We start from the raw sequence: 27,511 nt of genomic DNA on the forward strand, positions 1-27,511 counted from the left end.
TATTTACTTTATGCAGATTGAACTTAACTCTTGAGGAATATATGGATTAATCCCAGTGTAAATTGACAAGGCTCAGAAAATCTGAAGTTCATTGAAGAGATATGGATAATTATTTCTAAGAAATCAATGTACATATGAAGTAGAGACAGTCATTGTAACCATTCCTTTTAATATATTTTAAAATTTTTAATTGATGTATTTATGGGGTATAGTATGGCATTTCACTACATGTATACAATGTGTAATGATCAGATCAGGAAAATTGTCATCTCAGACATTTATTTTTCTTTACATAGGAAACATTCAAAATCCTGTCTTCTAGCTATTTTGAAACATTCAGCTAATTGTTATGGACCATGTTAACCCTATAAAACATTAGAAGTTATTTCTCCTTTCAAATTGTACCCTGTGAGGTATGTGTGTGTGTGAGAGATTTTTGTTCATTCATCCAGCAATGGGCAACTATGTTGATTCCATATCGTGACTGTTGTGAACAGTGCTGTATAAACCTGCAAGTCTCTTTAACATAGTGATTTCACCAGTAGTAGGATTGCTAGACCATATGGTAGATCTGTTTCTGTCTTTTTGAGGAGTCTGCATAATTGTTTTCGATAATGATACTGGTTTACATTTCCACCACAGTGAGAGTTCTCCTTTCCCTATATCCTCACCAGCATTTATCGTTTTTTTGTCTTTTAGTTAATAGCCATACTAACTTAAGGTGTGAGGTGATATTTCATGTGTTTTTTTTTTCTTTCTTTCTTTTTTTTTTTTGTCTTTTGGAACTGGGGGTCAAGCCCACACTTTTGTGAATGTGAGGCAGACACTTTGCCACTTATCTGCATCCCAGCCTTTCATGTGGTTTTGATTTGCATTTCTCTTGATGATTAGTGATGTTAAACATGTTTTCATATGCTTGTTGACTGTTTGGTATATCCTCTTTTGATAAATATCTATTAAGGTCATTCACCCATATTTTAATTGGTTGTTGGGTTTTTTGTTTTGTTTTTATTTTGTGCTGTTGAGTTTTTTTGTGACCCTTTTCTTTTGCATCTGACAAGAATAAACTGAACACAGTATCAGGCAATGTGGAAGATTCTGGAGAACCAGGTTTACCTCATAGCTGGAGTGACTACTTACTCTGGTTTGCCTGGGGAAAACCTGATAAATGCTTTTTGTTTTTATATAATTATTAGTAGCATCATTTTTCACTTTCAAAGTGTCCAGGTTTGGAGGATAAATTATTTTGTTACCTTCTTATAAGTGGCTCCTTTTAGTATTTTATCTGGGTTAAATATTACACAGCTGTAATTTAGCAGCACTAATAAGGCTGCCAAATTCTCTCCTATTTGAACAGATTGTTCCTTGGCCATGGGAAGTTAGTAGCAAAACTGCCTGCAATTAAGGTCTGCAAATACTTAGGATTTTTCTTGAGCCACCCTCTAGAGGGCAGTATTTTACATGGCTATATCTATAGCTATCTGGAGTGATCTGATTCCAACAAAAATGGACTCTTGTTTATTTATGCAGAAAAATTAGAAGTATTTGATGCTTTTAAATAATGGAACCAATATTGTGAATACCTTATTTTTTGCTAAGCAAAAAAGTAATGAAATATTAGAAATTAATTTATTAACATTCTGAACATTCGTTTCTCTTTCAATTGTAAAAACTGAACTTTGATGCCTTGAATATACAATGATCCATTATAACAATTATGCATAGACTTTTTAAGAATCTGAATATTTTGTGCTTCTTTCATGTTTTTTCTAATTAAAAATGATTTTAGATGTTTAATAATTATAACATTTTGTATCACAGTTTTCGTATTTATATAAAAATAAGAATTTAATAGTTTGTTCTTCTTGCTTAAATATTACTTTTCTCAAAAAGAGAAAACAGGCCAGGTACAGTGGTCCATGCCTGTAATCTCAGCTACTCAGGTGACTGAGGTAGGAGAATCCCAAATTTTAGGCCCACCTGGGCAATTTAGAAAGACTGTCTCAAAAATACTAAAGAACTAGGGATGTGGCTTAGTGGTAGAGTACTTGCCTAGCATGTCTAGAAAGAGCAGAGAGAATAAAAAAAAAGAGTTGGGGATGTAGCTCTAGTGATAAGGTGCTTATCTTGCATGTATGAAGCTCAATCTCCAGCATCACCAAAAAAGAGAAAAAAATAAATGCCAGATTATATGATTTGAATGATGTGGTAATGTAGAATTCTAGTATTTAGAATTAGAAAGTGTTTTAGTGATTGTGTAGTTATTTTTAGTCAATAATTTGTTAGCTCCTAATATCAAAAGTATATTGCTTATGTTTCACATTTTGGATTTCCTAATGTAATGTTCTCTTTTTAGAAAAGGTGGACAAATCCTATTTTCAAGAGAAGATGACTTTTAACAGTTTTGAAGGATCTAAAACTTGTGTACCTGCAGACATCAATAAAGATGAAGAATTTGTAGAAGAGTTTAATAGATTAAAAACTTTTGCTAATTTTCCAAGTAGTAGCCCTGTTTCAGCATCAACACTGGCACGAGCAGGTTTTCTTTATACTGGTGAAGGAGATACTGTGCGGTGCTTTAGTTGTCATGCGGCAGTAGATAGCTGGCAATATGGAGACTCAGCAATTGGAAGACACAGGAAAGTATCCCCAAATTGCAGATTTATCAACGGCTTTTATTTTGAAAATAGTGCTGCACAACCTACAAATCCTGGTGTCCAAAATGGTCGGTACAGAGTTGAAAACTATCTTGGAAGCAGAAATCATTTTGGTTTAGACAGGCCATCTGAGACTCATGCAGACTATCTTTTGAGAACCGGACAGGTTGTAGATATATCAGACACCATATACCCAAGGAACCCTGCCATGTGTAGTGAAGAAGCTAGATTGAAGTCATTTCAGAACTGGCCAGACTATGCCCACTTAACCCCCAGAGAGTTAGCTAGTGCTGGACTCTACTACACAGGTATTGATGATCAAGTACAGTGCTTTTGTTGTGGTGGAAAACTGAAAAATTGGGAACCTTGTGATCGTGCCTGGTCAGAACACAGGCGGCACTTTCCTAACTGCTTCTTTGTTTTGGGCCGGAACATTAATGTTCGAAGTGAATCTGATGTTGTAAGTTCTGATAGGAATTTCCCAAATCCAACAAATCCACCAAGAAATCCAGCCATGGCAGAGTATGAAGCACGGATCATTACTTTTGGGACGTGGATATACTCAGTTAACAAGGAGCAGCTTGCAAGAGCTGGATTTTATGCTTTAGGTAAACATAACCAATAAATAACTTTCCAACTATTCCAGGGCTCTTAAAAAATTAAGAGATGCCTTTATCCCCCTGAACTGGTAAATATTTTGGTATAAGCTGGTGTGCTTATTTATATCAGTATTATTCTCTGATCTCTTAAGTTGAATCTGTAATGTCACTACTAAATTTATGTAAAAAAGTCTACCATGATGGCTGGGAATGTAGCTCAGTAGTAGCCTAGCACACACAAGGCTTTGGGTTTAATTACCAGTACTGCAAAAATAAGAAAGAAAGAGAGAGAGACTACCATGTTATGAATCATATTTATGGTCATGTAAATGTTTTTTAAGAGTGTGAAAATAGGCAAATGATATATATCGCTGATATAAAATGGGTCTAATAGTAACACTAGCTATCATTTTTTGAGCATCTACTACATGTGCTCAGTACATATTATATGAATTTTCTCTAAGCTTCATGACAACCCTGTAGAAAGAATTAACATTTAAGAGTTTAGTTTTGGGGGCTGGGGTTGTGGCTCAGCGGTAGAGTACTCGCCTGGTATGTGCGAGACGCTGGGTTTGATTATCAGCACCACATAAAAAGATAAATAAAGGTATTATGTCCAACTACAACTAAAAAAAAAAGAGTTTTGTTTGGCCTGTATATCAACTATATATTTGAAAGCTTCCCTGTATTATATTTTTGCTTCAAATGAATGCTTTTCAGATAGATGTTGTGGATGTGTCAGGAGGGTTCATTAGTGCGATGGGTTCCAGAAATATTTTTTATGGTTATTATATGTCTGACCCATTAATTTTAGGATTGAATAATGCCAAAATGCAAAATACAAGTTATTTCAAAAATTTTCATTTATATAGTAATCATCATGTCTTAAAAGTTTGCTTAGTGTCATGCAGCTATCACCTTAGAGCAACTTATCTTCCAATTTCATTGCTGAACTTTGTTGTTATTAATGCTTGGAACATAATTTATTTTAAAGTTTTATAATTTGATAAAATAAGTGCAATATTAATAGCTCAAGTAACACACATTAAAAATAATATAACAATTAGTTTTAACATAAAAATTGGTCAGTATTAGCTGGGTGCTGTGACATATACCTGTAATCCCAGTGACTTGGTAGGCTGAGGCAAGAGGATCACAAGTTTGAGGCCAGCCTGGGCAACCTAGTGAGGCCCTAAGCAAATCAGTGAGACCCTGTCTCAAAATAAAAAAATAAAAAGGGCTGGAGATGTGGTGTAGTGGTGACACTCCCCTGGGTTCAATTCTGTTACCAAAAAAAAAGGTCACTTTTATTTTTTAGTTGTCTTTTGTTAAATATCTCAGATCAACTCATTGAGTTCCATGTGTATTTCCTCCTAAAATAAATAAAGATCAGCCTGACATGGTGGTGCATGCCTGTAATCCCAGTGGCTTAGAAGGCTGAGGCATGAGGATGGCAAGTTAAAGGCCAGCCTCAGCAACTGAATGGGATCCTGTCTCAAAATAAAAAGGACTAGGGATATAGTTCAGTGGTGAATCGCCTCTGGATTCAATTCCTGGTACTGGGGTGGGGGGGGACTTATCTACTACTTAGATGCAAATATGAAAGTGCTGAGATTTTTATGTAACTTAGATATGTTTAAGTTGTAGGTGTTAGAATAGATATTTTTGTATAAACTTCTAAATGCACAAATACATGTATTTGTACTGGTGTTTTCTTAGGTGAAGGTGATAAAGTAAAGTGCTTTCATTGTGGAGGAGGGCTAACAGATTGGAAGCCCAGTGAAGACCCTTGGGAACAGCATGCTAAGTGGTATCCAGGGTAAGATGTTTAATGATTTTTTTATGTGATGCCTGGGATGTAACCCAGGACCTCATGTATGCTAGGCTCTACCATTGAGCTACATCCCCAGCCCCAAGGAAGTTGCTTAACTGTTCATTCAGAAACAGGCAAGTTGGACAGTATACAATGGAAAGACTTGAATTACTTTTCACCTCAGCTATTTTTGCCTTTGCTGTGTATGGCTTGAAATCTGTACGATGTTTATTAAAGTGGGATCACCTGCATTATTAAAAAAATTACCTAAGCTGCCTCTTGTGGCCAAAACATTCACTGCATATATGTCTGAATATCTGTGACATTCAGATTGTCCCATTTCTAAACACCAAATTAGAAATTGTATACTTTTTTTATTTATTGGAAGTAGGCTCTTTTATGACAGGCTTAAGAGAGCTTGTGTTGCCAAGGAGAGTCCTGAAGAAGCTATCATATGCCCTAGGAAATACTAATGGATTTCACTAATTCTTTTTTTGTGGGGAGGGGGGAACCAGGGATTGAACTCAGGAACACTCGACCACTGAGCCACATCCCCAGCCCTACTTTATATTTTATTTAGAGACAGGGTTTCAGTGAGTTGCTTAGCACCTCACTTTTGCTGAGGCTGGCTTTGAACTTACAATCCTCCTGTCTCCCGAGCTGCTGGGATTTCAGGTGTGTGCCACTATTTTAAGACCTCTGAAATCAGGACACATCTGGTAGTGGGTCATAATTAATTAGCAGTTTTAGGTGGTATATTAAATAATCATGCTTCATACTGTAAGTGGCATCTTAGGATGATGATATTCCCCTAAATGTCTCTTTGCCATCTTGCCTCTTTAAAATAATGTACTCAGGTATAATAAGTGATGTGAATTTCTGGCCTACAAAATGACAGCTTAAAACTCGAGGGTGAGCATTTGAAAAGACACCTTACCCTTAAACGACCTTAAAAGGAAAGCTTGAAAATGAAGATTTTTAAATGTACATACAACTGGTTAATCCTCTAAATAAAGCCCTATTAAAAGGAGTGACAACTTTAAAAAATAAGTCAAGGTGCTAATTCAATAATTCATGCTTAAAAGTTGAAAGTTCTCAGGTTGGTACTTTTTGTTCTACCAAGTCTTATCTATTAGCATAAGTAACATAAGAAATGGAAAAAAATTTTAACCTTAAAATGACAGTTGGCTAGGGCATTGGGCAACCTTTTACTTTTTGTGGCTCCTTAGAAATAACAGAAAGCAATTAATGGAATTAACATGATGGAGATTCTATCTTTACTAATTTATCAGCTACTAAAGTTTAGTGTTATTATATTGTTTAGGTGTAAATATCTGTTGGAAGAAAAGGGACAAGAATACATAAACAATATCCATTTAACACATTCACTTGAAGAGTCTCTGGTAAGTCCCTTGTTGTATAATATGTATTTTTGAATAGTGTATAAATTTGTTTTACAATTGTTTCCTCATGTAAAATTCTCGGTATAGTATCATAAGTTAATAATGTGTGGTGAAATTTAAAGGGGAGAACTCAAGGGGAGATTTATATTCTTGAAGCAAATTTGTGAAAAGGGCATTGGGATGAAATGACTTTGAGTATCACTGTAGACAAAAATGGGATTGAAGAACCAAAATATTGAAGTTCCTGAAGTCCTTTACTCTTTTGAAATTATCTTTGTATAATATACTTTGCATTCATAAATAGTTTTAACCTTTTTGCAGATAATATTTAAAATCTCAAAATGTATCTAGGCTGGGTATGGTGGTACATGCCTGTTGTCCCAGCTACTCAGAAGCTTGAGACAGAAGAACCATAAAATCCATGACCAATCTGGGCAACTTAGTGAGAATAGTCTCAAAACAAAACAAAACAAAAGTTGGGGTATAGCTCAGTGGTAGAGCACATGTCTTTGCATGTGTGAGATCTTGGGTTCAATCCCCAGTACTACAAATCAAAAAGAAAAAGAAAAGGTATCTAAATTGATAGGATAAACTGGATGTTAGTAATACATGGAAAGACTCCTGATCTAGAATGAGAGACCAGAGTTGTTAGGATGACTCTAGCCTTAATTACATTATCTCCATGAAGTCATTTAATCTCCCTGGGCCTCAGTTTCTTGTTTGTGAAGTGAAAAGATTGGATTAGATATGTTTTAACTTTATCAAGTTGTGTCTCTTCTGAATATTCATATTTTTAATTGGAGTAACGTCAGTTTATTTAATTTTTTTTTTAGAATTTTAATATTTATTTTTAGTTTTTCGGCGGACACAACATCTTTGTTTGTATGTGGTGCTGAGGATCGAACCCGGGCTGCACGCATGCCAGGCGAGCATGCTACCGCTTGAGCCACATCCCCAGCCCCTTAAAATTTTTGATTAATGTAACTTTTCAAATTGAGATAATTGCCTACTACCATAAAGAATTCTTGTTTACAATTTATGTTTCTATTTTAGGTAAGAACTGGAGAAAAAATGCCATCACTAACTAAAAGAATTGGTAAATATGCTTATTAAAATTAATATACTTTTAATTTCACTGCCAATTTATTACAGTTGTTATTTATGGGTTGAAAAACTAAGCATAGTCTTTCATAATATCATAGTATATTTGTTAGAGATGAGATTGCTATAAATTTAAGAATTTAATGAAGTGCTTATAAATTTAATCAGGTATTTCTATATTAATATTAGTACAACCTGGGCACTATGGCATGTGCCTGTAGTCCTAGCTATTTGGGAGGCTGAAGTGAGAGGGTTGCTTGACTCTGGGTCAGCACAATTCTATATAAAAAAAAATTAATTTTCTAGGGGCTGGGGTTGTGGCTCAGTAGTAGAGGGCTTGCCTAGCATGTGTGAGGCTCTGGGTTTGATCCTCAGCACCACATAAAAATAAACAAATAAAGGTATTGTGTCCAACTACAACTAAAAAATATTAAAAATTAATTTTCTAAAAAAAGAATGTTGAGCTCAGCACAGTGGTGCATGCCTGTGATCCCAGCAGGAGGCTGATGCAGGGGGATCACAAGTTCAAAGCCAGCCTCAACAACTTAGCAAGGTCCTAAGCAACTCAGCGAGCCCTTTTCCTCTAAATAAAATACAAAAAGGGCTGGGGATGTGGCTCAGTGGTTAAACACCCCTGGATTCATTCCCTGGTACCAATAAATAAATAAAGAGTTAACAGAGATGTGGCTTAGTGGTAGAGAGATTACTTAGCATGTATGAGACCCTGGGTTCAATTCCTAGTACTGCCACAAAAAAAAATCTGTGTAGCATGTGAATGTATATGTGTGTATCGGAGGGTACTGGGGATTGAACCCAGGACCTCAAACATTCTAGGCCAAGTGCTGTACTACTGAGCCATATCCCCAGCCCAAGGGGTATAGCATATATTTTTAAAGTTATTCAGAAAGAATCAATAATGTAAATGTTAATAATTTTTGGTATTTAATCATTGTTACAGTATTTATTATTCTTTTATGATGAATGAAACTTTTTTTCTAGGTTAGGATTAATATCTTCAAATTGAGGTATAATTTTTATATCCTAAATTTCACCATTAAAAGTGTGTAAGTAATTCACTGTTTTTTAGTAAATTCATAAGGTTGTACAACCATCACTCTATTTAATTGTACAACCATCACTCTATTTAATTGCACAACATTATCATCACAAAAGAAGTATCCTTAGAAGTAAATCCCATACTGACCCATCAGCAGTCATTCTCTAGTCTTCTACTACCAGGCACAGGCAATCACTAATCTATTTTCTGTCTCCATGAATTTTCCTATTTTGAAAATTTAATATAAATAGAATCATGCAATATATGGTCACAGGTGTCATCCATGTTGTAGCATATATGAGTACTTCATTCTTCATTATATTTTGTGGTGAAAAATATTTCATTGTATAAATAATACCTTAATTTTTTTTTTATTCTGAGAAAAGTTCTTATTAAGTTGCTAAGGGTCTCACTAAATTGCTGAGGCTGGCTTTGAACTTGAGATCCTTCTACCTCAGCCTCTCAAGTCACTTGGATTACAGACATGCACCACTGCACGCAGTACTATGTTTAACCTTATAATGAACTACCATAAAGTTTTCCAAAGTGGCTACATCCTTTAACATTTCTACCAGCAGTGTTTAAGAGTTCCAGTTTTCCACATCTTTTCTAACATTTGTTATTGTCTGTCCTCTTTTTTTATAGCCATTCTATCAGATTGATGTGGTACTCGGTTTTGTTTTGCTCTTCCTCCATAGCCATTAATGTTGAATATCTTTTCTTGTGTTTATTGGTTCTTTGTAAAATCTTCTTTAGAGAAATGTCTGTTCATCTCCTTTGACCTTTTTTAGTTAGGTTGTCTTTTTATTATTGAACTGTAAGAACTAATTATATATTATAACTCTTTATATGTGTGTGTGTGGGTGTATTTTCCAGATTTATGATTTTGAAATATTTCCTCTCATTCTGTAGGTTGTTTTTCATTTTCTTGTTGGTATCCTTAGAAGTACAATGTACAAAGTGTTTAATTTTGATGAAGTCCAATTTTTCCTTTTCTTGCTTATGCTTTTTTTTTTTTTTTTTAAAGAGAGAGTGAGAGAGGGAGACAGAGAGAGAAAGAGAGAATTTTAATATTTTATTTTTTAGTTTTCGGTGAACACAACATCTTTTTTTGTATGTGGTGCTGAGGATCGAACCCGGGCCGCACGCATGCCAGGCAAGCGCGCTACCACTTGAGCCACATCCCCAGCCCTTGCTTATGCTTTTTTAGGGTGGGGAATACGGGAGATTAAACCCAAGGGCACTTTACAACTGAGCTATATCCCCAGCACTTTTTTTTTTTTTTTTGAGTTGCCAACACTGGCCTCAAACTTGCAGTCTTCTATCTCAGCTTCCCATGTCTGGGATTACAGGAATATACCATTATTCCTAGCTTGTTGCTTATACTTTTGATGTTGTATTTAACCATTGCATATTTTCTGCTCCACAGAAATATGAAAAGAGTCATTGAATGAATAAAAATACTAAATGTATTAGTATTTGTGACTCAATGGTACCAGCACTTGCCTAGCATGCACAAAGACCTGGGTTCAATCCCTATCATTGCAAACAATTAAATAAATATTTATTGAGGAATAATATACAGACAGTAAAATGCTTTAAAGTACACTAATCTTAAATTTTCAACTCAAATTTAACATGTATATATACTGTGTAACCATCATGTAGATCCAAGGTATAGAGCATTTCTTCTGTCCCAGAAAGATCCTTCAGGCTGCTTCCCATTCAGTATCCACCCACAAGTTATATTCTGGCTTCTATAACCATAAATTAATTTTCCCTATTACCATAGTTCAGTTTTGAACTTCTTAGTATATACTCTTATGTCTGGTTCATCATTTTGATGAATTTTGCTTTCTGTATCTATGAGATTCATCCATGTTGTTCATAGCAGTAGTGTGTTCTTTTTTATTCTATGTTGTATTTTAATATACCAAAATTTATTCATTTACCTGATGATGAACATTTGAATTGTTTCCAGTTTGGGGTTATTATAAATAATGGTGTTATTAATATTCATGTGCATTTCTTTGGCAGAGATAAGTACTGGTTTCTAATAATCAGGAGTAGAATTGATGAGTCAGTACAACTGTCTCCTCCCCCTCTCTCTCTCTCTCTCTCTCTCAGTAGTGGGAATTGCAAACCCAGGGGCATTCTTCCACTGAGCTACATCCCCAGCCCTTTTTATTTTTATTTTTTTATTATGAGTCAGGATCTCACTAAGTTGCCAAAGCTAGCCTTGAACTTGAAATTTGTCTGTCTATAAATTGCATTATAGGCATGTATCTCTGTGCCCAGCTGCAGTTCTCCTCCCTAAGGATTGCCCTATATATGCTATATTCTACTTTGAGTATTAGAACAGTGAGTTTCCATTTACTTTCTTGTCTTATGTAATCTAACCCCCTTAGATAGAAACTAACTCTGACACCTAGCAAACAGACATTTGATGTCACAGACTGGGACTTCCCCAATATTCCATGACTTTTTAAAAAAAAAACATTGGTAATGACTCAGCAATAATATCCACTTTTTAAGTACCTTTGGTTAATTTGTACAACTGATTTGAAAAATATTCAGCTTTGCAAAACACTTTTCTTACCTGTTTGCCTTCTTTTACACTGTTGTATTTTAATATTTTGTTTTTGTTTTGTCATGCGAGGGATGGAACCCAGGGCCTCACTGATGCTAGGCAAGCACTCTACCATTGAACTATATTCCCGGCCTTATCACTGTCCTCTTTTTTTTGGAACCTGGGATTGAACCCAGGGGCACTTAACCACTGAGCCACATCCCCAGCCCTTTTTTGTATTTTATTTTGAGCACTGCATTGCTTAGGGCCTCGCTAAATTTCTGAGGCTGGCTTTGAACTTTCGATCCTCCTGCCTCAGCCTCCCGAGCCTCTGGGATGACAGGCGTGTTCCACTGCTCCTGGCTCCTATCACTGTCTTTAAAACCCTCAACTTGAATAATCCATAGTGTTAAAAAATACATACTTACTGCATTTACAGTTAATTTTAATTTTTTAATTTTTTAATTTTTTTTAAAGAGAGAGAGAGAATTTTAATATTTTTATTTTTTAGTTCTCGGCGGACACAACATCTTTGTTTGTATGTGGTATGGAGGATCGAACTTGGGCCGCACGCATGCCAGACGACCGCGCTACCGCTTGAGCCACATCCCCAGCCCTACAGTTAATTTTTTAATAAGATTCTGAAAGTGATCCTTCAGTGCCTGAATATTTCAGGAAAATTTTCCTTCCAAAGCAGCTTTGGTTTAATGGTTTGGGGTTGGCTGGTTTGTTTTATTTTTTTGCTTGCTGTTTAATTTTTTTTATTATTATTACTTTTGGTACCAGGGATTGAACTCAGAGTACTCAGTCACTGAGCACATCCCAAGCCCAAATCTGTATTTTATTTAGAGATAGGGTCTCACTGAGTTGCTTAGCACCTCGCTGTTGCTGAGGCTGGCTTTGAACTCATGATCCTCCTACCTCAGCCTCCCAAACTACTGGGATTACAGGTGTGTGCCACTGCACCTGGTTGCTTGCTGTTCAGTTTTTTAAACTAATTTACTATCGGGTTGTTTTAATAATATTTATTTTGGGAGCTGGGGATATAGCTCAGTTGGTAGAGTGCCTCACATGCACAAGGCCCTAGGTTCAAACCCCAATACCACAAAAAAACAATAATAATACAAAAAATAATTTATTTTAATTCTATTATTTTTCCTCCCAATTTTCATTTCAGATGATACCATCTTCCAGAATTCTATGGTACAAGAAGCCATACGAATGGGATTCAGTTTCAGGGACATTAAGAAAATAATGGAGGAAAAAATTCAGACGTCTGGGAGCAACTATATATCACTTGAGGTTCTGATTGCAGATCTAGTGAGTGCTCAGAAAGAAAATACACAAGATGAATCAAGTCAAACGTCATTGCAGAAAGGTATGAATGGCTGTTTTTAAAAAGCAAGAAAAACCTAACCACTAAGTTCTGTTTAGTATCTCATATGATTCTAGCTCATTCATTCCCCCCCCCACATCCCCTTTAGCATAGGGGGGCACTGTGGATTTAACCCAGGGGCAATTTACCACTGAGCTACATCCCCAGCCCTTTTTTATTTTGAGACAGGGTCTCACTAAGTTGCTTAAAGCCTCGATAAATTAATCTCTTATTATGAAAAATTTCAAATATACCAAAAGTGAAGATAACAGTATAATGAACCTTCATGTATCCATCACCACTTTTCCAATTTTGTTGCATATTTTCCACAACTTTTTTTTTTGCTACAGTACTTCAAAGTAAATGCCACACAGCCTATATATCATGATCTATAAATACTTCAATATATATCCAACAGATAAGGATGGTTTTTAAATGTAACTTTTACTGTGTCTATTAGTTGGCTTAGTCTCCTGTAACAAAATATCCCAGAGTGACTTAAACAACAGGTATTTGTTTCACACATTTCTGGAAGCTAGGAAGTCCAAAATCAAGGAGACCAGTTCCCCGTGAGGGCCCTGAAGATGGCTGTCTTCCCTCTGTGTCCTCACATGGCAGTTAGGGGTTCGGAGTGGTGCATAAATGCTCTAGTCTTTCTTCCTCTACTTAAAAGGACACTAATCCCATCAGGAGGCTCTTACCTTCGTGACCTCATCTAAACTTAATTATAGTAATGCATTGCTTAACAGTAAGAATATAGTCTGAGAAATATATTTTTAGGCAGTCTCATTTTGCAAACATGAAAGCATATACTTATATAAACCTACATAGTATAGGTCAGTCACTCAACATGGCCAACTAATGCAATCAAGAGATTTGGTAAATATGAAATGTTTGATATGAGGTTGCTTTGGGTTTGACATGCCAAACTGTTTTATGAAACATTTTTAAAAAATATTTTTTAGGGAGCTGGGGATGTGGCTCAAGCGGTAACGCATACACCTAGTATCCGTGGGGTGCTGGGTTCGATCCTCAGCACCACATAAAAATAAAATAAAGATGTTGTGTCCACCGAAAACTGAAAAATAAATATTAAAAAAATTCTCTCTCTCTCTCCCTCTCTCTCTCTCTCTCTCTGCTCTCTCTCTTTTTTTTAAAAAAAAGTATTTTTTAGTTGTAGTTGGACACAATACTTTTATTTATTTATTTTTATGTGGTACTGAGGACCAAACCCAGGGCCTCACCCGTGCTAGGCAAGCACTCTATTGCTGAGCCACAACCCCAGCTCCTTATGAAACATTTTTATAAGTAAAAGGAATACATCCTAAAATAATGAAAAAAGTTATCAAGTATTATGTACTGTGACTAATTGTGTATGCTATACTTTCATATGAATAGCAACTAAGCAGGTTGGTTTATATTACATCACCACAAACACATGAGTGTAATATATTGTGCTTGCATGTTAGGATGGCTGAGATGTCTCTAGAAAATAGGAATTTTTCAACTCCGTTACAACCACTACTAGATATGTGGTCCCTTGTCTGAAATGTATTTCTGTAGTATATGACTGTACTTTGCAAATACCATTACAATTAAAGATTAGGGCTTTAACAAGTATACCTTTTTTTTTTTTTGGTACCAGGGATTGAACCCAGTGCTTAATTACTGACCAACATCCCAGCCCTTTTTATTTTTTATTTTGAGATGGGGTCTCACAAAGTTGCTTAGGGGCTTGGTAAGTTGCTGAAGCTGGCTTTGAACTTGCAATTCTCCTGCTTCAGCCTCTTAAGCTGCTGGGAATTTAGTTGTGCACCACCATGCCTGGCTGTAACATACTGTTATCACACTTAAATGAAATTAACAGTAATTTCATCACATTATCTGAAACCAGTTGGTTTTATCCCTCCATAACCCCTTTTTTCATGATGCTAGGGATTGAACCCAGGACCTTGGGCACTATAGTAAAGTGCTTACCAGTGAGCCACACCCCCAACCATTCCTATTTTAAGATATTTTCACAATTGACTTGTTCTAATCAGAATCTCCATAAGATTCATTGATTTATTAATTAAAATGAATTTATACTCTATTTGAGACAAAGAACAACAGAGGCTAACATCATTTTGTGTAGAATCTATAAGTTTTGTAGTTGAAATAGTTTGATTTTAGATTGTTTTATAACTTTTGTATATGAAAATATGAAGGGGTCATTTTATTAAATAAACTTTGAATAAATGGTACCCTAATACTATAAATCATATATAGGAAATGTAGTAAATAATGTAGAATAAATGCATTTAACCTACTTTTTAAGAAAAGGATAAAAAATATTAGTTTTCATTTAAGGTGATGGAAACTATAGTACTTGCCAGCAACAGTGAAGATTAAAGAAAAGGTTTCAAACTGAATGGACTTTTAGGTACTTTATCTATAATCATGTTTATGAAGCTCTTGACCATCTTCCTCCAAAAGATTAAAATTCTTTTAGTTCTAGTAAACCTAAAAATTGACTTTGACACGTTAAAGACTTTTTGATCTTTTGTTATTTTGAATGCTCTTGAAACATTATTCAGATAATTACATGAGTCATGAAACAGTATGAGCATTTATCATATAACTACATAAGTCATGAAACAGTATGAACATTTATCATATATATACATATATATTTTATGTATATATATGTATATATTTTTTGGAGGGGGGTTATTGCAGATTGAACCACCAGGAGTACTTTACCACTGAGCTACATCCCTAGTCCTTTAAGTTGCTGAGGCTCTTGCTAAATTGCTAAGGCTGGCCTTGAACTTGCAAGTGTGTACCACCACAGTGGACTAACTGACATAGTTTTAAATATCATTAATGGCCAGTTGGGCACACTAAACCCAGGCATTTAGAAGGCTGAGGCAGGAGGATAGCAAGATCAAGGCTTTATCTCAAAATAAAATTTGAAGGAAAAAAAAGGCTAGTGATAAAGCTCAGTGGTAAAAGTACCCCTAGGTTCAGTTCCTAGCACTGCAAATACTGCTGCTAATGATGATGATGTAAATAAAATTACATCAGTTGATATAAAATATTTAACAGAAATCCCACTACTTTTTCCTTGAAGATGCATTTATTTAAACTTATACAAGCTTTACTTATTCCAGTGATGTAAAATAAACTATTTACTTGGTAATTTTTTTACCGTAATAGAACTACAAACGGTTGTCATTTCCCCCTACATTTTAAAACTATTTTTAGTTGTAGATGGACACAATATCTTCATTTTATTTATTTTTATATGGTGTTGAGGATCCAACACAGTGCCTCATACATGTGAGGCAACCGCTCTATCACTGAGCCACAACCCCAGCACCTCCCTACATCTTAAATACAACTCAAGCTTAAGTAAGTATAAGTCTTTATACTTACTTCTGTTGCAGACAATGTGTGCAACAGAAGTATTTAGTGGGTTGCAATTGGAAGAGAAGGGTCAGAATGAATTGAGGAGTGTATTTTCTCTGTCCAGCAGGAGTCAGTGGGGTTCTTATTATCATTAAGACTACAAACTAGGATGGTGTGGGAAGGAGGGCTTAAGCAAATGACAGCTCTGGGGGGGCAGGCAGGGTTGGAATTCCTGGGTCCATTTCTCCTTAGTCCACTAAATTGAGAGGCAGATAATTATTTTATTTTTTTAAAAAGGGGTGGGTCTAATTGAAGTCAAGCAGGCAACTTATTTTAAAAAGTGTATACTATCTCTTACTGAGACATCCTAGATTCAGTGCTAGCTTTTTCCACAATGACTGTGTGGCAGAGAATACCCCACTAAACTATCATGTAAAAATAGTACCACATCAGTTCCTTTTTTTTTTTTTAAATCATGCCAGGTGTGGTGGCACAAGTGTGTAATCCCAGCAACTTGTAAGGCTGAGGCAGGAGGATCACAAGTTTGAGGCCCCCAGCCTCAGGAACTCAGTGAGATCCTGTCTCAAAATAAATTTTTAAAAAAAATTTAAAAGGGGGCTAGGGATGTGGCTCAAGCGGTAGCGCTCTCGCCTGGCATGCGTGTGGCCCAGGTTCGATCCTCAGCACCACATACAAACAAAGATGTTATGTCCACCAAAAACTAAAAAATAAATATTAAAATTCTCTCTCTCTCTCTCTTCCCCTCTCTCCCCCCCCAAAAAAAAATTTAAAAGGGCTGGTGATGTGACTCAATGGTAAAGAGCCTCTGAGTTCAATCCCCAGCACCAAAAATAAATAAATAAATAAATTGCACAGTGTGAGATAAAGCACTTAACTTAGTACGCTAACCCACTTGTTTTAATCCTCATCTACGTAAGTATTACTATACATAATATTAGAGTCAAGTCGTATTCATTTCTTACCTATCTTTCCACATGGATCTGCTCTAATAGTAAAATGAATAACATTAATATATTTTAGAAGAGGTATAAAATAAGGTAGTAAACATATTAGCAAATAACATCAAAAGTTGTCTAGATATTGACTTTATTGCTCTTGTACCCAGAACCTCCTGATCTAGAAAAGGGCTGTTTAAGGCCAGTCTGGAAAACTTAGACCCTGTCTTAAAATAAAAAGGGCTGGGGATGTAGTTCAGTGGTAGAATACCCCTGGGTTCAAACCCCAGTACAAAAACAAAAAAGTCACATTTTTCATGACTTAAGTGAGAAACTTGAAGTGCCAGATGAGCTGTTGCTGAAGATGACGCAGATAGTTGGGAGTAGAATGCAGATTGGTCTGATGTTTTTGAGGGTTGTTTTGTTTTTTAATTGCGGTAAGTTATACATAAAATTTACTATCATAGATCTATGAATATAATACAGTATAGAGCACTTGCATAGCATTCACGGTCCTGAATTCCACTGCAACTTTGCCAAAAACTGTCATCTTTTTTTATTTCTAAACATTTTTAAAATTTTTTAAATGTATTTATTTTTTTTTATTTGTAAAATTACCATCTTAACAATTTTAAATGTATAGTTCAGCAGTGTTAAGTGCATTCACATTGTGCAGCCAATCTCCAGAAACTTTAAAAAAAAATATTTTTAGCTGTAGATGGACACAGTACCTTTATTTATTTTTATGTGGTGCTGAGATCAAACCCAGTGGCTCATGTACAAGGCAAGCACTCCACCACTGAGGTATAACCTTAGCCCCAGAAACTTTTCTTTTTGGCTTTGTGCTGGGGATTGAATACAGGGCTTCCACATGCCAGTACTCCTGAACTATGTCATCCATTATGCCCAAAATGTTGCTTTTGAAAAATATTTATTTTTTAGTTGTAGTTGTCAATACTTTTATTTTATTTATTTTTATGTGGTGCTGAGGATTAAACCCAGGGCCTTACATGTGCTAGGTGAGCGCTTTACCACTGAGCCACAACCCTAGCCCCCCAAAAGGTTGCTTTTTAAGAAGGATATTAAGCCAGGTATGGTGGCACATACCATCCCAGTGACTTTGGAGGCTGAAGGAGGAGGATCACAACTTCAAGGCCAGCCTTAGTACTTTAGCAAAGCCCTAAAATAACCTAGCAATAAAAATTGAAAAGGGCTGGGTATGTTGCTGAGTGGTAAAGCAACCCTAGGTTCAATCCCCAGTACTCCCCATCAAAAAAAAAAAAAAAAAAAGGATATTAAATCCTTCCCTCTACCCTCTAGTCAGAGAAATCTCTCTGAAGCACAAGTGTGATCCTATCTTTCTCCAGTTTAAAACCCTTCACCAGTTCCCAAGGCCCTCAGGATCAAGTCCAAATTCCTTTACATGGATTGCCAAAGCTTTCATGATCAAGCTATTTCTAACCTTCTGTAGCCTCATCTGATGCTATTTTCTCCTCTGGTTCCTTGCTCATGCTTTACCTGTGAGTGTATATAGGCCATGTTCTGTTCTGCCCTTGAGCTTGCTTCTGCCATTTCTCTTGCCCAGAACACCATTTTCCCACTGCCCCTGGCCTCCAAGACCTTCTCTTGCTTATCCTTTAGGACCTAGATTAAGTATAATTTCCTCCAGGAGGCTTTCCTTTATGCGTGCATGCATACACGCACATGCGCACACACCCTTCCTGTGCTCTTCATAACACATTGTAATTACCTTTGTTATCATGGCAAATTGTAATTTCCTGTTTACTTGTGTTCCTGACTGATCTATTAACTTTTGGGGATCTGAAATCTGTATATTTGTTAATTGTATCTCTAGTGCCTAGAAGCTAATTAAGTGTTCAGTAAGTATTTGTTGAATAAAATTTAACTAATACGTTTTCAAACATGTTTTCAAAAGTGTTCCACAGGATGTTAGAAGAGATGTCATGAAAAAGAAGCTCCCTTAAATAAGAAATTGTGTTGTATATTTCCAAGATGGGTCATATACTATTCTGTACTATACTGCACTTGATGACAGTGGTTCTCAAATGCCATTTTGCCTAACCCCAAGAATTGTAGACCCAGTGATTGGAGCCCAGGAATCTGTTGTTTAAAAATGCCCCAGGGGCTGGGCACAGTGGCACACACCTGTAATCCCTGCAGCTCAGGAGGTTGAGGCAAGAGGATTGTGAGTTCAAAGTCAGCCTCAGCAATTTAGTGAGGCCCTAAGCAACTTAGTAAGACCCTGCCATAATAAAAAAGAAAATGGATTTGGGGTGTGGCTCAGTGGTTAGGTGCCCCTGAGTTCAATCCTCAGTACAATCAATCAATCAATCCATCAATCAATAAATAAATTTTAAAAATGCCTCAGGGACTGGGTATGTGGCTCAATGGTAGAATACTTGTCTAGCATGCACAAGGCCCTGGGTTGATTTCCAGAACCACAAAAAAGAAAAAAGCCCCAAGTAATTCTCATTTGAGGTCAGATTTGGAAACCATTTGTATACAGTGATTAAAAGATAGTTAAAATATGTAATGCATTTGGAATAGTGCCTAGCGCATAGTATTTATGCTCTATTACTGTTGACTGCTACTGCTGCTGCTGTTGTAATTATATATGACCACAAAACGCATTTTTGTGGCATATTTGTTAGCATTTCACAAAACCTATTTTGAGAAAAGCTAAATTAAGCAAGTACTTCACTTATGCTGATGACACCCAGATCTCAGTGTGGCCCTGATTTCAAGATTTGACTCTCTGCTGGGCATGGTGGTGCATGCCCATAATTCCAGCATCTCTGGAGGCTGAGGCAGGAAGACTGCAAGTATAATACTAGCCTCAGCAAATTAGCAAGGCCCAAAGAAACTTAGCGAAACCCTGTCTCAAAATAAAAACCAAAGTGCTGGGGAATATGGCTCAGTGGTTTAGTACCCCTGGGTTCAATCCCCAGTACCACACACACACAAAGTTTTTGACTCTTTATTTGTACTATAAACACCTCAAAAATATCAGAAAATCCCAAACTCATGCCTCTTTTTTTTGTGTGTTTTTCTCATACTGGAGGTTGAACCCAGGGATACTCTATGACTGATTCCCATGCCTCACCCTTTTTTATTTTATTTTGAGACAGGATCTCAGTAAACTGCCAAGGCTGGCTTGGGCTGGCTTCAAACTTGAGGTCCTCCTGCCTCAACCTCTGGAGTAGCTAGAATTCCCACTGCAGAAGTGTCCCTCAAATCCATTCCTTTCTGGGATGCTGTGGCCTTTTCATATGCTGCTACTTTTACCTAACTCTTTTCTGCATGGCAAATTGCTGCCCATGCATAAATGGCATTCCTCTGCTCTCCTCCCCCCACCCTCCCATGAATCCTTTGCCAACTAGCCTGAATAGAACTTGTTCATCTTGTCCCAGAGCACTTTGTACGTAACTTTATTATAGCACTTATCACTTTGTACTTTGTGCTTACCTCTATAGCCTCATCTCACATCCTCTCCCACTAGCATGCAAGCTATTTAAGAACACATGCCGTGTGTGAGTCATCCTGATATCTCTCAGCACTTGCGTGTCTAGAACACAGTAGGGGTTCAATAAATGTTCACTGAATTTAAACAACTAAGAAAGTCTAAAATTTGTATATTTATTTTCTCTTTGTGCAGAGATTAGTACTGAAGAGCAGCTAAGGCGCCTGCAAGAGGAGAAGCTTTGCAAAATCTGTATGGATAGAAATATTGCTGTAGTTTTTATTCCTTGCGGACATCTGGTCACTTGTAAACAATGTGCTGAAGCTGTTGACAAATGTCCCATGTGCTACACAGTCATTACTTTCAAGCAAAAGATTTTTATGTCTTAATCAAACTCCGAAGTGGGCATGTTATGTTCTTTTTATTACCCTGATTGAATATGTGATGTGAAGGAACTTTAAGTAATCAGCATTGAATTCCATTAGCATTTGCTTACCAAGTAAGAAAAAATGTTAACAGCAGTGTTTTAGTTGGCAACCTAAACTTTGAATATCTGGATCTTTCAGGTTATTAGCTGAATGATTTGTCCAGTTTTTTTTAATTGTTATTCAATTGAAACCCTAGACTAAGGAGCATTATATTAAAACTTATCACAATGTATATTTGTAGTACACTGACTTAGATTCTAAGTGTAAGTGAATTAATCATCCAAATTTTTCATTCTTTTCAGATAGGCTTAACAAATGGAGCATTCTGTATAAATGTGGAGATTAGAGTTAATCTCCCCAATCACATAATTTGTTTTGTGTGAAAAAGGAATGAGCTGTTCCACACTGGTGGAAAGATAGAGATTATATTTAGATGTTTGTCTTTGTGTTTTAGGATTCTGTCCATTTTCTTTTAAAATTATAACATTTGTGTGAATGATTTTTTTAAAGTGGTTTTGCCATTTCTAAAAGGCTATTTAATAACATGTACTGACATGGAAAGATGTCAAAGATATATTAAGTATAAAATGCACATGGCAAAACACTATGTATAGTCTGAGCCAAATCAAGGTGTGCATATTTTGTATCTGTACAGAACAAAAGATTTGGAAAGATGTACCAAACTGTTAAATGTGGTTTTTTTCTTGAGGGTTGGGGGGTTGGGTCCCAAAGGGGTTTTTAGGGGCCCTTCACTTTCTATTTTTTTTTAATTTTGTTCTGTTTTGAATTTTTATAAGTATGTATTACTTTTGTAATCAGAATTTTTAGAAAGTATTTTACTGATTTAAAGGCTTAGGCATGTTCAAACGCCTGCAAAACTACTTATCACTCAGCTTTAGTTTTTCTAATCCAAGAAGGTGGAGCAGTTAACCATTTTGGTGCCAATGTGAAATTTAAATGTTTTTATGTTTTACCTGCCTTGTGGATGAAAAATATTTCTGAGTGGTAGTTTCCTGACAGGCAGACCATGTCTTCTTATCTTGTTTCAAAATAAATATTTCTGATTTTGTAAAATGAAATATAAAATATGTCTCAGATCTTCCAATTAATTAGTAAGGATTCATCCTTAATCCTTGCTAGTTTAAGCCTGCCTAAGTCACTTTACTAAAAGATTCTTTGTTAACCCAGTATTTTAAACATCTGTCAGCTTTTGTAGGTAAAAGTAGAAGCATGTTTGTACACTGCTTGTAGTTATAGTGACAGCTTTCCATGTTGAGGTTTCCATATCATCTTGTATCTTAAAGTTTCATGTGAGTTTTTACTGTTAGGATGATTAAGATGTATATAGGACAAAATGTTAGTCTTTACCTAATTTTTTTGTTGTTTTCTTGACTAGTAATAGTAGTAGATGTTTCTTCTTTAAAAAAATGTTCTCTTGAAATTCTAACTCTTGGAAATTATAAAATACTGACAAGAGAAGAATAGTTGTTTAAAAATATTTTTAAGAACTTGAATAAGAGTCAGTATAGGTAAAAAATGAAAGTTTTAAAATTCTTCATAGAACACCCAGGATTTACATTATAAGATGATCATGACAGACCTATTATAGAGGCAAGTGAGGCATTTTACTGCAGAGATTAGTTTGAGAGTGAAACTATTAAAGATATATATTTTCATTGTATTTTCTAAGAGAAAGTATTGTTATAGTCTCCAAACCTCTGTTCACTACTATGTTAAGTGATATTCATTTAAAGCATTGAAAATTAAAATAAGAACTTTAAGAATTAAGTAATGACTGCCCTATTTCTGTTTTATTATATAAATTCTCAGTTATTCTCCTTTGTACTATCTTCTACTTAGGTTTGATGATATAGTCATTAAGTTAAATTAGATCTGTATAGTCTAAGCTTTGAATTTAAATGTACATTTAAAGCATTCAACAGGGGAGAAAAGTGTTAAAGTTTTTAAAACATGTTTTCCAGGACACTTAAGCTCCAAGTCATGTAGGTAGCTCAATCTAGATGTTAGCCAAGGACTAAATTGTTTTAACATAAGGCTTTTCCTGTTCTAGGAGCCTCAGTTCATTATAACTCTGCTTTTAAAATTTGTGTTTAGAGTTAAGCAAGACCTCTTTTTTTTTTCCTCTCTCTCCATGAGTTGTGAAATTTAATGCATGAAGCTGAGGTGGCTAACAAGTTTATTTTAAGAATTGTTTAGAAATGCTGTTCCTTCAGGTTCTTAAAATCACTCAGCACTCCAGCTTCTAATCAAATTTTTGGAGACTTACCAGAGTTTGTCTCTATCCGCATCACAAAAAAAGCACTGGATCCTTTCCATCTAATTGTACAAAAATTTGTCACTTGCAAGGTCAAAAATACAACCAGATCTAAATATCCTCCCCCCCCACACACACACAGAGAGTTCTCAGTATCTACATGTAGATGTTTGTTTTCTGTGCAACATTCACTCTGGGATTTTTCAAGTCACCACCTATTTTACTACATTTTAGTCATGTGAAGGTTGAAGTTATTTGTAATAAATAGGCATCTTCATTTGTAATAATTTAGTGTGCTTATCAAAAACTTGGCTTAATTTCTAAGAAATGAGTTTAACATTTGTAAAATAAATTCCAGTTTATTAATTAGTGGCTTTATATTGCCTTTCCTGCTAGATTTGTTTTTTTCCCCTCCCTTTGGTTAGGGACTGAGATTGGGTGGAGTGAGTGTAGTGAGTGTATATAATATTATTTGGCCATGTGTATTTTGATATTTAAATTTTAGTAGTTTTTTTTCTGTTTCCATTTTAGTGGATAAAATATGTGTTTTGAACCCTCTGAAAGGAAACTATACCACCCCAGCATTAGTTGTATACATTGTTCCCTTTAGATCCAAATTATGGTTTTATTTCTGATTTCTTACATGTCAAATGAGAAGGGGGTGGAATGAGGGTGGAATAAATTGGATAAGTTGTGTCCTTGCCATTAGAATGGGAAGGAATTGTTTGGTAGATATAGCTCTTTTTAGTCAAATTGGTCTTTTTTTTTTTAAAGGTAGCCATTTCTTCATCTATAAAATGAGAATAATACCTATCTTCTAAGGTCATGAGAGTTCAAGGAGACCGTATCTGTAAAAGCATCTGCTACATTAATTCCTGTCCTAACACCCTTTTACCCCTCTGCAGGTGTGCCCTGAATAAGATATTTGAACTAAAACTTAGAAAAAAATCTTACATGGTAACTCTTTCAGTAACTGTTTCTTGTCCTTTTTTTGTTTCTCATAATGTAGATGTAAACTGAAATAATAGGTCAAACCCTTTAAATATCTAAATTATTTTAAAGTATTTTGAAAAAAAAATATTAAATTCAGTTGAGCTTTCCTAGTAGAAACAATTGACTTATTCTCACCCTAATAATCCATTTCAGTTTGAACCTTATACACTTAACACAATGTAGATTTCTTTCTTGGTATAATAAAGTCATAATGTCAGGGTTCGAAGTGATTTTAGAGAGGTCCCCCTCATTTCGCAGGTGAAGCAACTGAGACTCAGAGGAGAGGTAATTTGTTCAAAGCTACATAGCTAATCAGTGGCAGAGCCCTGACTGGGACATAGTTTGAAGGTGAGAAAATTCACCAAAGCTACTTGTCCTGGGATGGGAGGTCTTAAATGTTTATTTTTCCAACTATTCTTTCTGCTGTGCCCTAGTTTTCACTAAATATTAATTGACACTTTATAACTGATACATAGGACAATCTTAAATATATATGTCTTCAAATTAGACAATACTACATTAATGTTTGGGTGGTAAGATTGTATTTTGAAGCCTGACTTTTGGAGATATGCATACAGATGTTTGGCATTTACTACGTTTATTATGTATCATTAATGTAACATTTAAAATTACTATACAAGTATATTTTGCCATTTTGTCTGTACTTAGTAACAAATTTGCTTTTTTGATTTGATGTAACAAAGGCTTTGATATAATTTCTGTTAGATTCTGCATTTTTTATTACTGTTATACTTTAAGAATGACTGATTCATATTGTATTAGTCGTGTGAATAATCATGTGAAATGTTTTGAGACAGAGTACTATATTTGTGAATATAATTTTATGGCTTTTTTTTCACTTAGTAGGAACCTTTCCATCAGTATGGAAAACTAAGAAAATTGCTTTTTGCTGTATAATCTGGCATTTGTTGTAGATTAAAGCTTATTTTTCTGTGAATAAAACTTATTCAATAAAGTACTATTCTTTAAAATGATATTACTTTGCATTTGTTTTACTGTCTTAGAAAAAAATAAAATAAGCTGGGCATGGTGGCTCACGCCATGAGGCTGAGGCAGGAGGATCGAGAGTTCAAAGCCAGTCTTAGCAACTTATCGAGATCCTAAGCAATTTAGCAAGACCCGTCTCAAAATAAAACATAAAAATGGCTGGGAGTGTGGCTCAGTGGTAAATCACCCCTAAGTTCAATCCCTGGTACTAAAAAAAAAGAGAAGAAGAAGAAGAAAGAAAGAAAGAAAGAAAATGGCCCTCTCACCTTTACTCAAGTGGGTGCTAGAGTGTAGCTTATTGGTAGAATGTACACCTGGCAGGTGTGAGGCACTGGGTTCAATCCCCAGCACCAAAAAAAGATCTTTAAAAATAAGAGCAATATTTAGCACCTCTCTCCATACAAAGATTAGTCTTATTGCAAGAGGTAGGATAGTCACTATAACAAAGCTCCAACAAAGTGAATAAAAATGAACCTAAAAAATTATTACTCTTTTGAAGCATTGAGCAAAGAAGGATTTTTTGTGAGTTTGAAGAAGTATATGCCCTGAGAGTTTCAGAAGCTGGGAGCAATCAGATGGGATAAAGAGCAAGGGAATAAAGGATCCTTTGGCAGAGAGAAATTTAGAAGTAGGTATTTCAAGTGGCTATTCCTCTACCCCTTCCTGCCCACAATGGAGGTTCCTAAATTAAGAGGTATATTTCAGGCTTCATCTGTGTAGGGACTGGTTATCTAATCTTTGACAGTGCTATCACTGTATCTGAGATAAACCAGAACTTTGTTGAGTGCAGTCGACAAAGTTTTTTTCTTACACATCAGCTACATTTCTTTCTCTTTGAGGGAGGAAGGGGGTGCTGGGGATCGAACCCAGAAGTGCTCTGCCTCTGAACTACATCCCCAGGCATTTTTATTTTTGAGGTAGTTCTCACTAAGTTGCCCTGGCAGATTTCAAACTTGTAATCCTCCCACCTTAGCTTCTAGTCACTGTTACTGGGCACATTTTCAGTTAATATTGAAGATACAAATTTTCTTTTTCCTTTTTTTCCCGGGTACTGGAGATTGAACCCAGAGACACTCTACAATGAGCTACATCTCCAGCCTTTTTAATTAATTAATCTATTTCCGAGACAGGGTCTTGCTAAATTGCTGATGCTGGCCTCAAATTCGTGATCCTCCTTTCTCAGCTTTCCTAGTTACTGAGATTACAGGAATGAGCCATCATGCCTAGCAGAAGATGTGAATTTTCAAAGCTATGACAGATATTTTCAAACTTATACAAAAGTAGAAAGTATAATGAACCTATGGTACTCATCTGTCAACTTCAATAATTATCAACATTTTGTTAGCCTTGTTTCATCTAGGCCTCCCCCAACCCCTGAATATGCTAAAGTATCCATTCATTTCTCATATAATTACCTCTTTAACTGTCTCTAACAGAAAAGAAAAAAATTCACGTAAATGTGTCAATTTTAACTCAGTGTGTGTGGGGGGGGGGGGTACTGGGGATTGAGCCCAGAGATGCTTTTACCGCTGAGCTACATCCCCAGCACTTTTTATTTTTTTTTAATTTTGAGACAGGGTCTTGATAAATTGCTTAGGACCTTGCTAAGGTGGTGAGGATGGCCTCAAACTTCTGATCCTCCTGCCTCAGCCTCCTGAATCATTGAGATTACAGGCATACACCACTGACCCTGACTTGACTCACCACTCACCACTATTATTGCTGAATTTTAATGGACATTTAAACCATCAAAATCAACTTTAAGGTGGGCATGGTAGTGCATGCCTATAATTCCAGTGACTTGAGAGGCTGAGGGAGTAGGATTCCAGGCCAGCCTCAGCAATTTAACAAGACCCTTAGCAACCTAGTGAGACACTGTTTAAAAATAAAAAGGGTGGTCTGGGGATATAGATCAGTGATACAGCAGTTGCCTATCATGCGGGAGGCCCAAGGCTTAATCTTCAGTGCCACAAAAATAAATAAAAAAGCATCACTGGGTTCAATCTCCAGTATCCACCAATCAAATTTATTTCCCCTTTCCCCCTTATTTGAAGATTAAGGGAAATGAAACACCCGAACTTAATAGTGCTATAAAAATTACTTTGCCTGATGGTGTAGCTCAGTGGTAGAGCACTTGCCTGCACTAGGATGTGAAAGTCCCTGGGTTGGATCTCTAGCACTGAAATAAAAAGCTTGAAAGCACTAGAATATTATATGGGGTCTGAATTCAGAAAGAACTAAATGGTTGCAGTTTGTAAGTCAAATCAAATTGATTTCATTCTCAGGGAATGAGTATTTCCTCATCTTTTTTACTTTTCCCTATAACTCGTTGCTGAACCAGTACTGTATTTTTCTCATGTTACCAAAAATGGGGTATAAAAATGCAACAACTTGCCAGGCACACAC

General features: G+C 35.8%; 1 protein-coding gene across 7 annotated transcripts in view; it reads left to right on the plus strand.

Annotated features, from left to right (window-relative positions):
- Positions 1–25,092, plus strand: part of Xiap (X-linked inhibitor of apoptosis) — a 44,825-nt gene extending 19,733 nt beyond the window's left edge. For 6 of the 7 annotated variants that reach the window (XM_077106939.1, XM_077106941.1, XM_077106943.1 and 3 more), the window contains 6 exons: positions 2,357–3,265; positions 4,976–5,075; positions 6,394–6,472; positions 7,526–7,568; positions 12,377–12,577; positions 20,597–25,092. In XM_077106939.1, coding sequence (XP_076963054.1) covers positions 2,389–3,265; positions 4,976–5,075; positions 6,394–6,472; positions 7,526–7,568; positions 12,377–12,577; positions 20,597–20,790 — 1,494 coding nt within the window. In that variant the 5' untranslated portion in view covers positions 2,357–2,388 and the 3' untranslated portion in view covers positions 20,791–25,092. Of the gene's footprint in view, positions 1–2,356; positions 3,266–4,975; positions 5,076–6,393; positions 6,473–7,525; positions 7,569–12,376; positions 12,578–14,923; positions 14,997–20,596 lie in introns of those variants that run through there. The other variant, XM_077106944.1, reaches the window with a different exon arrangement.
- The last annotated feature ends 2,419 nt before the right edge of the window (positions 25,093–27,511 follow it).

Source organism: Callospermophilus lateralis, chromosome X (genome assembly GCF_048772815.1).
Source record: "Callospermophilus lateralis isolate mCalLat2 chromosome X, mCalLat2.hap1, whole genome shotgun sequence".
NCBI classification, from domain to species: Eukaryota; Metazoa; Chordata; class Mammalia; order Rodentia; family Sciuridae; genus Callospermophilus; species Callospermophilus lateralis.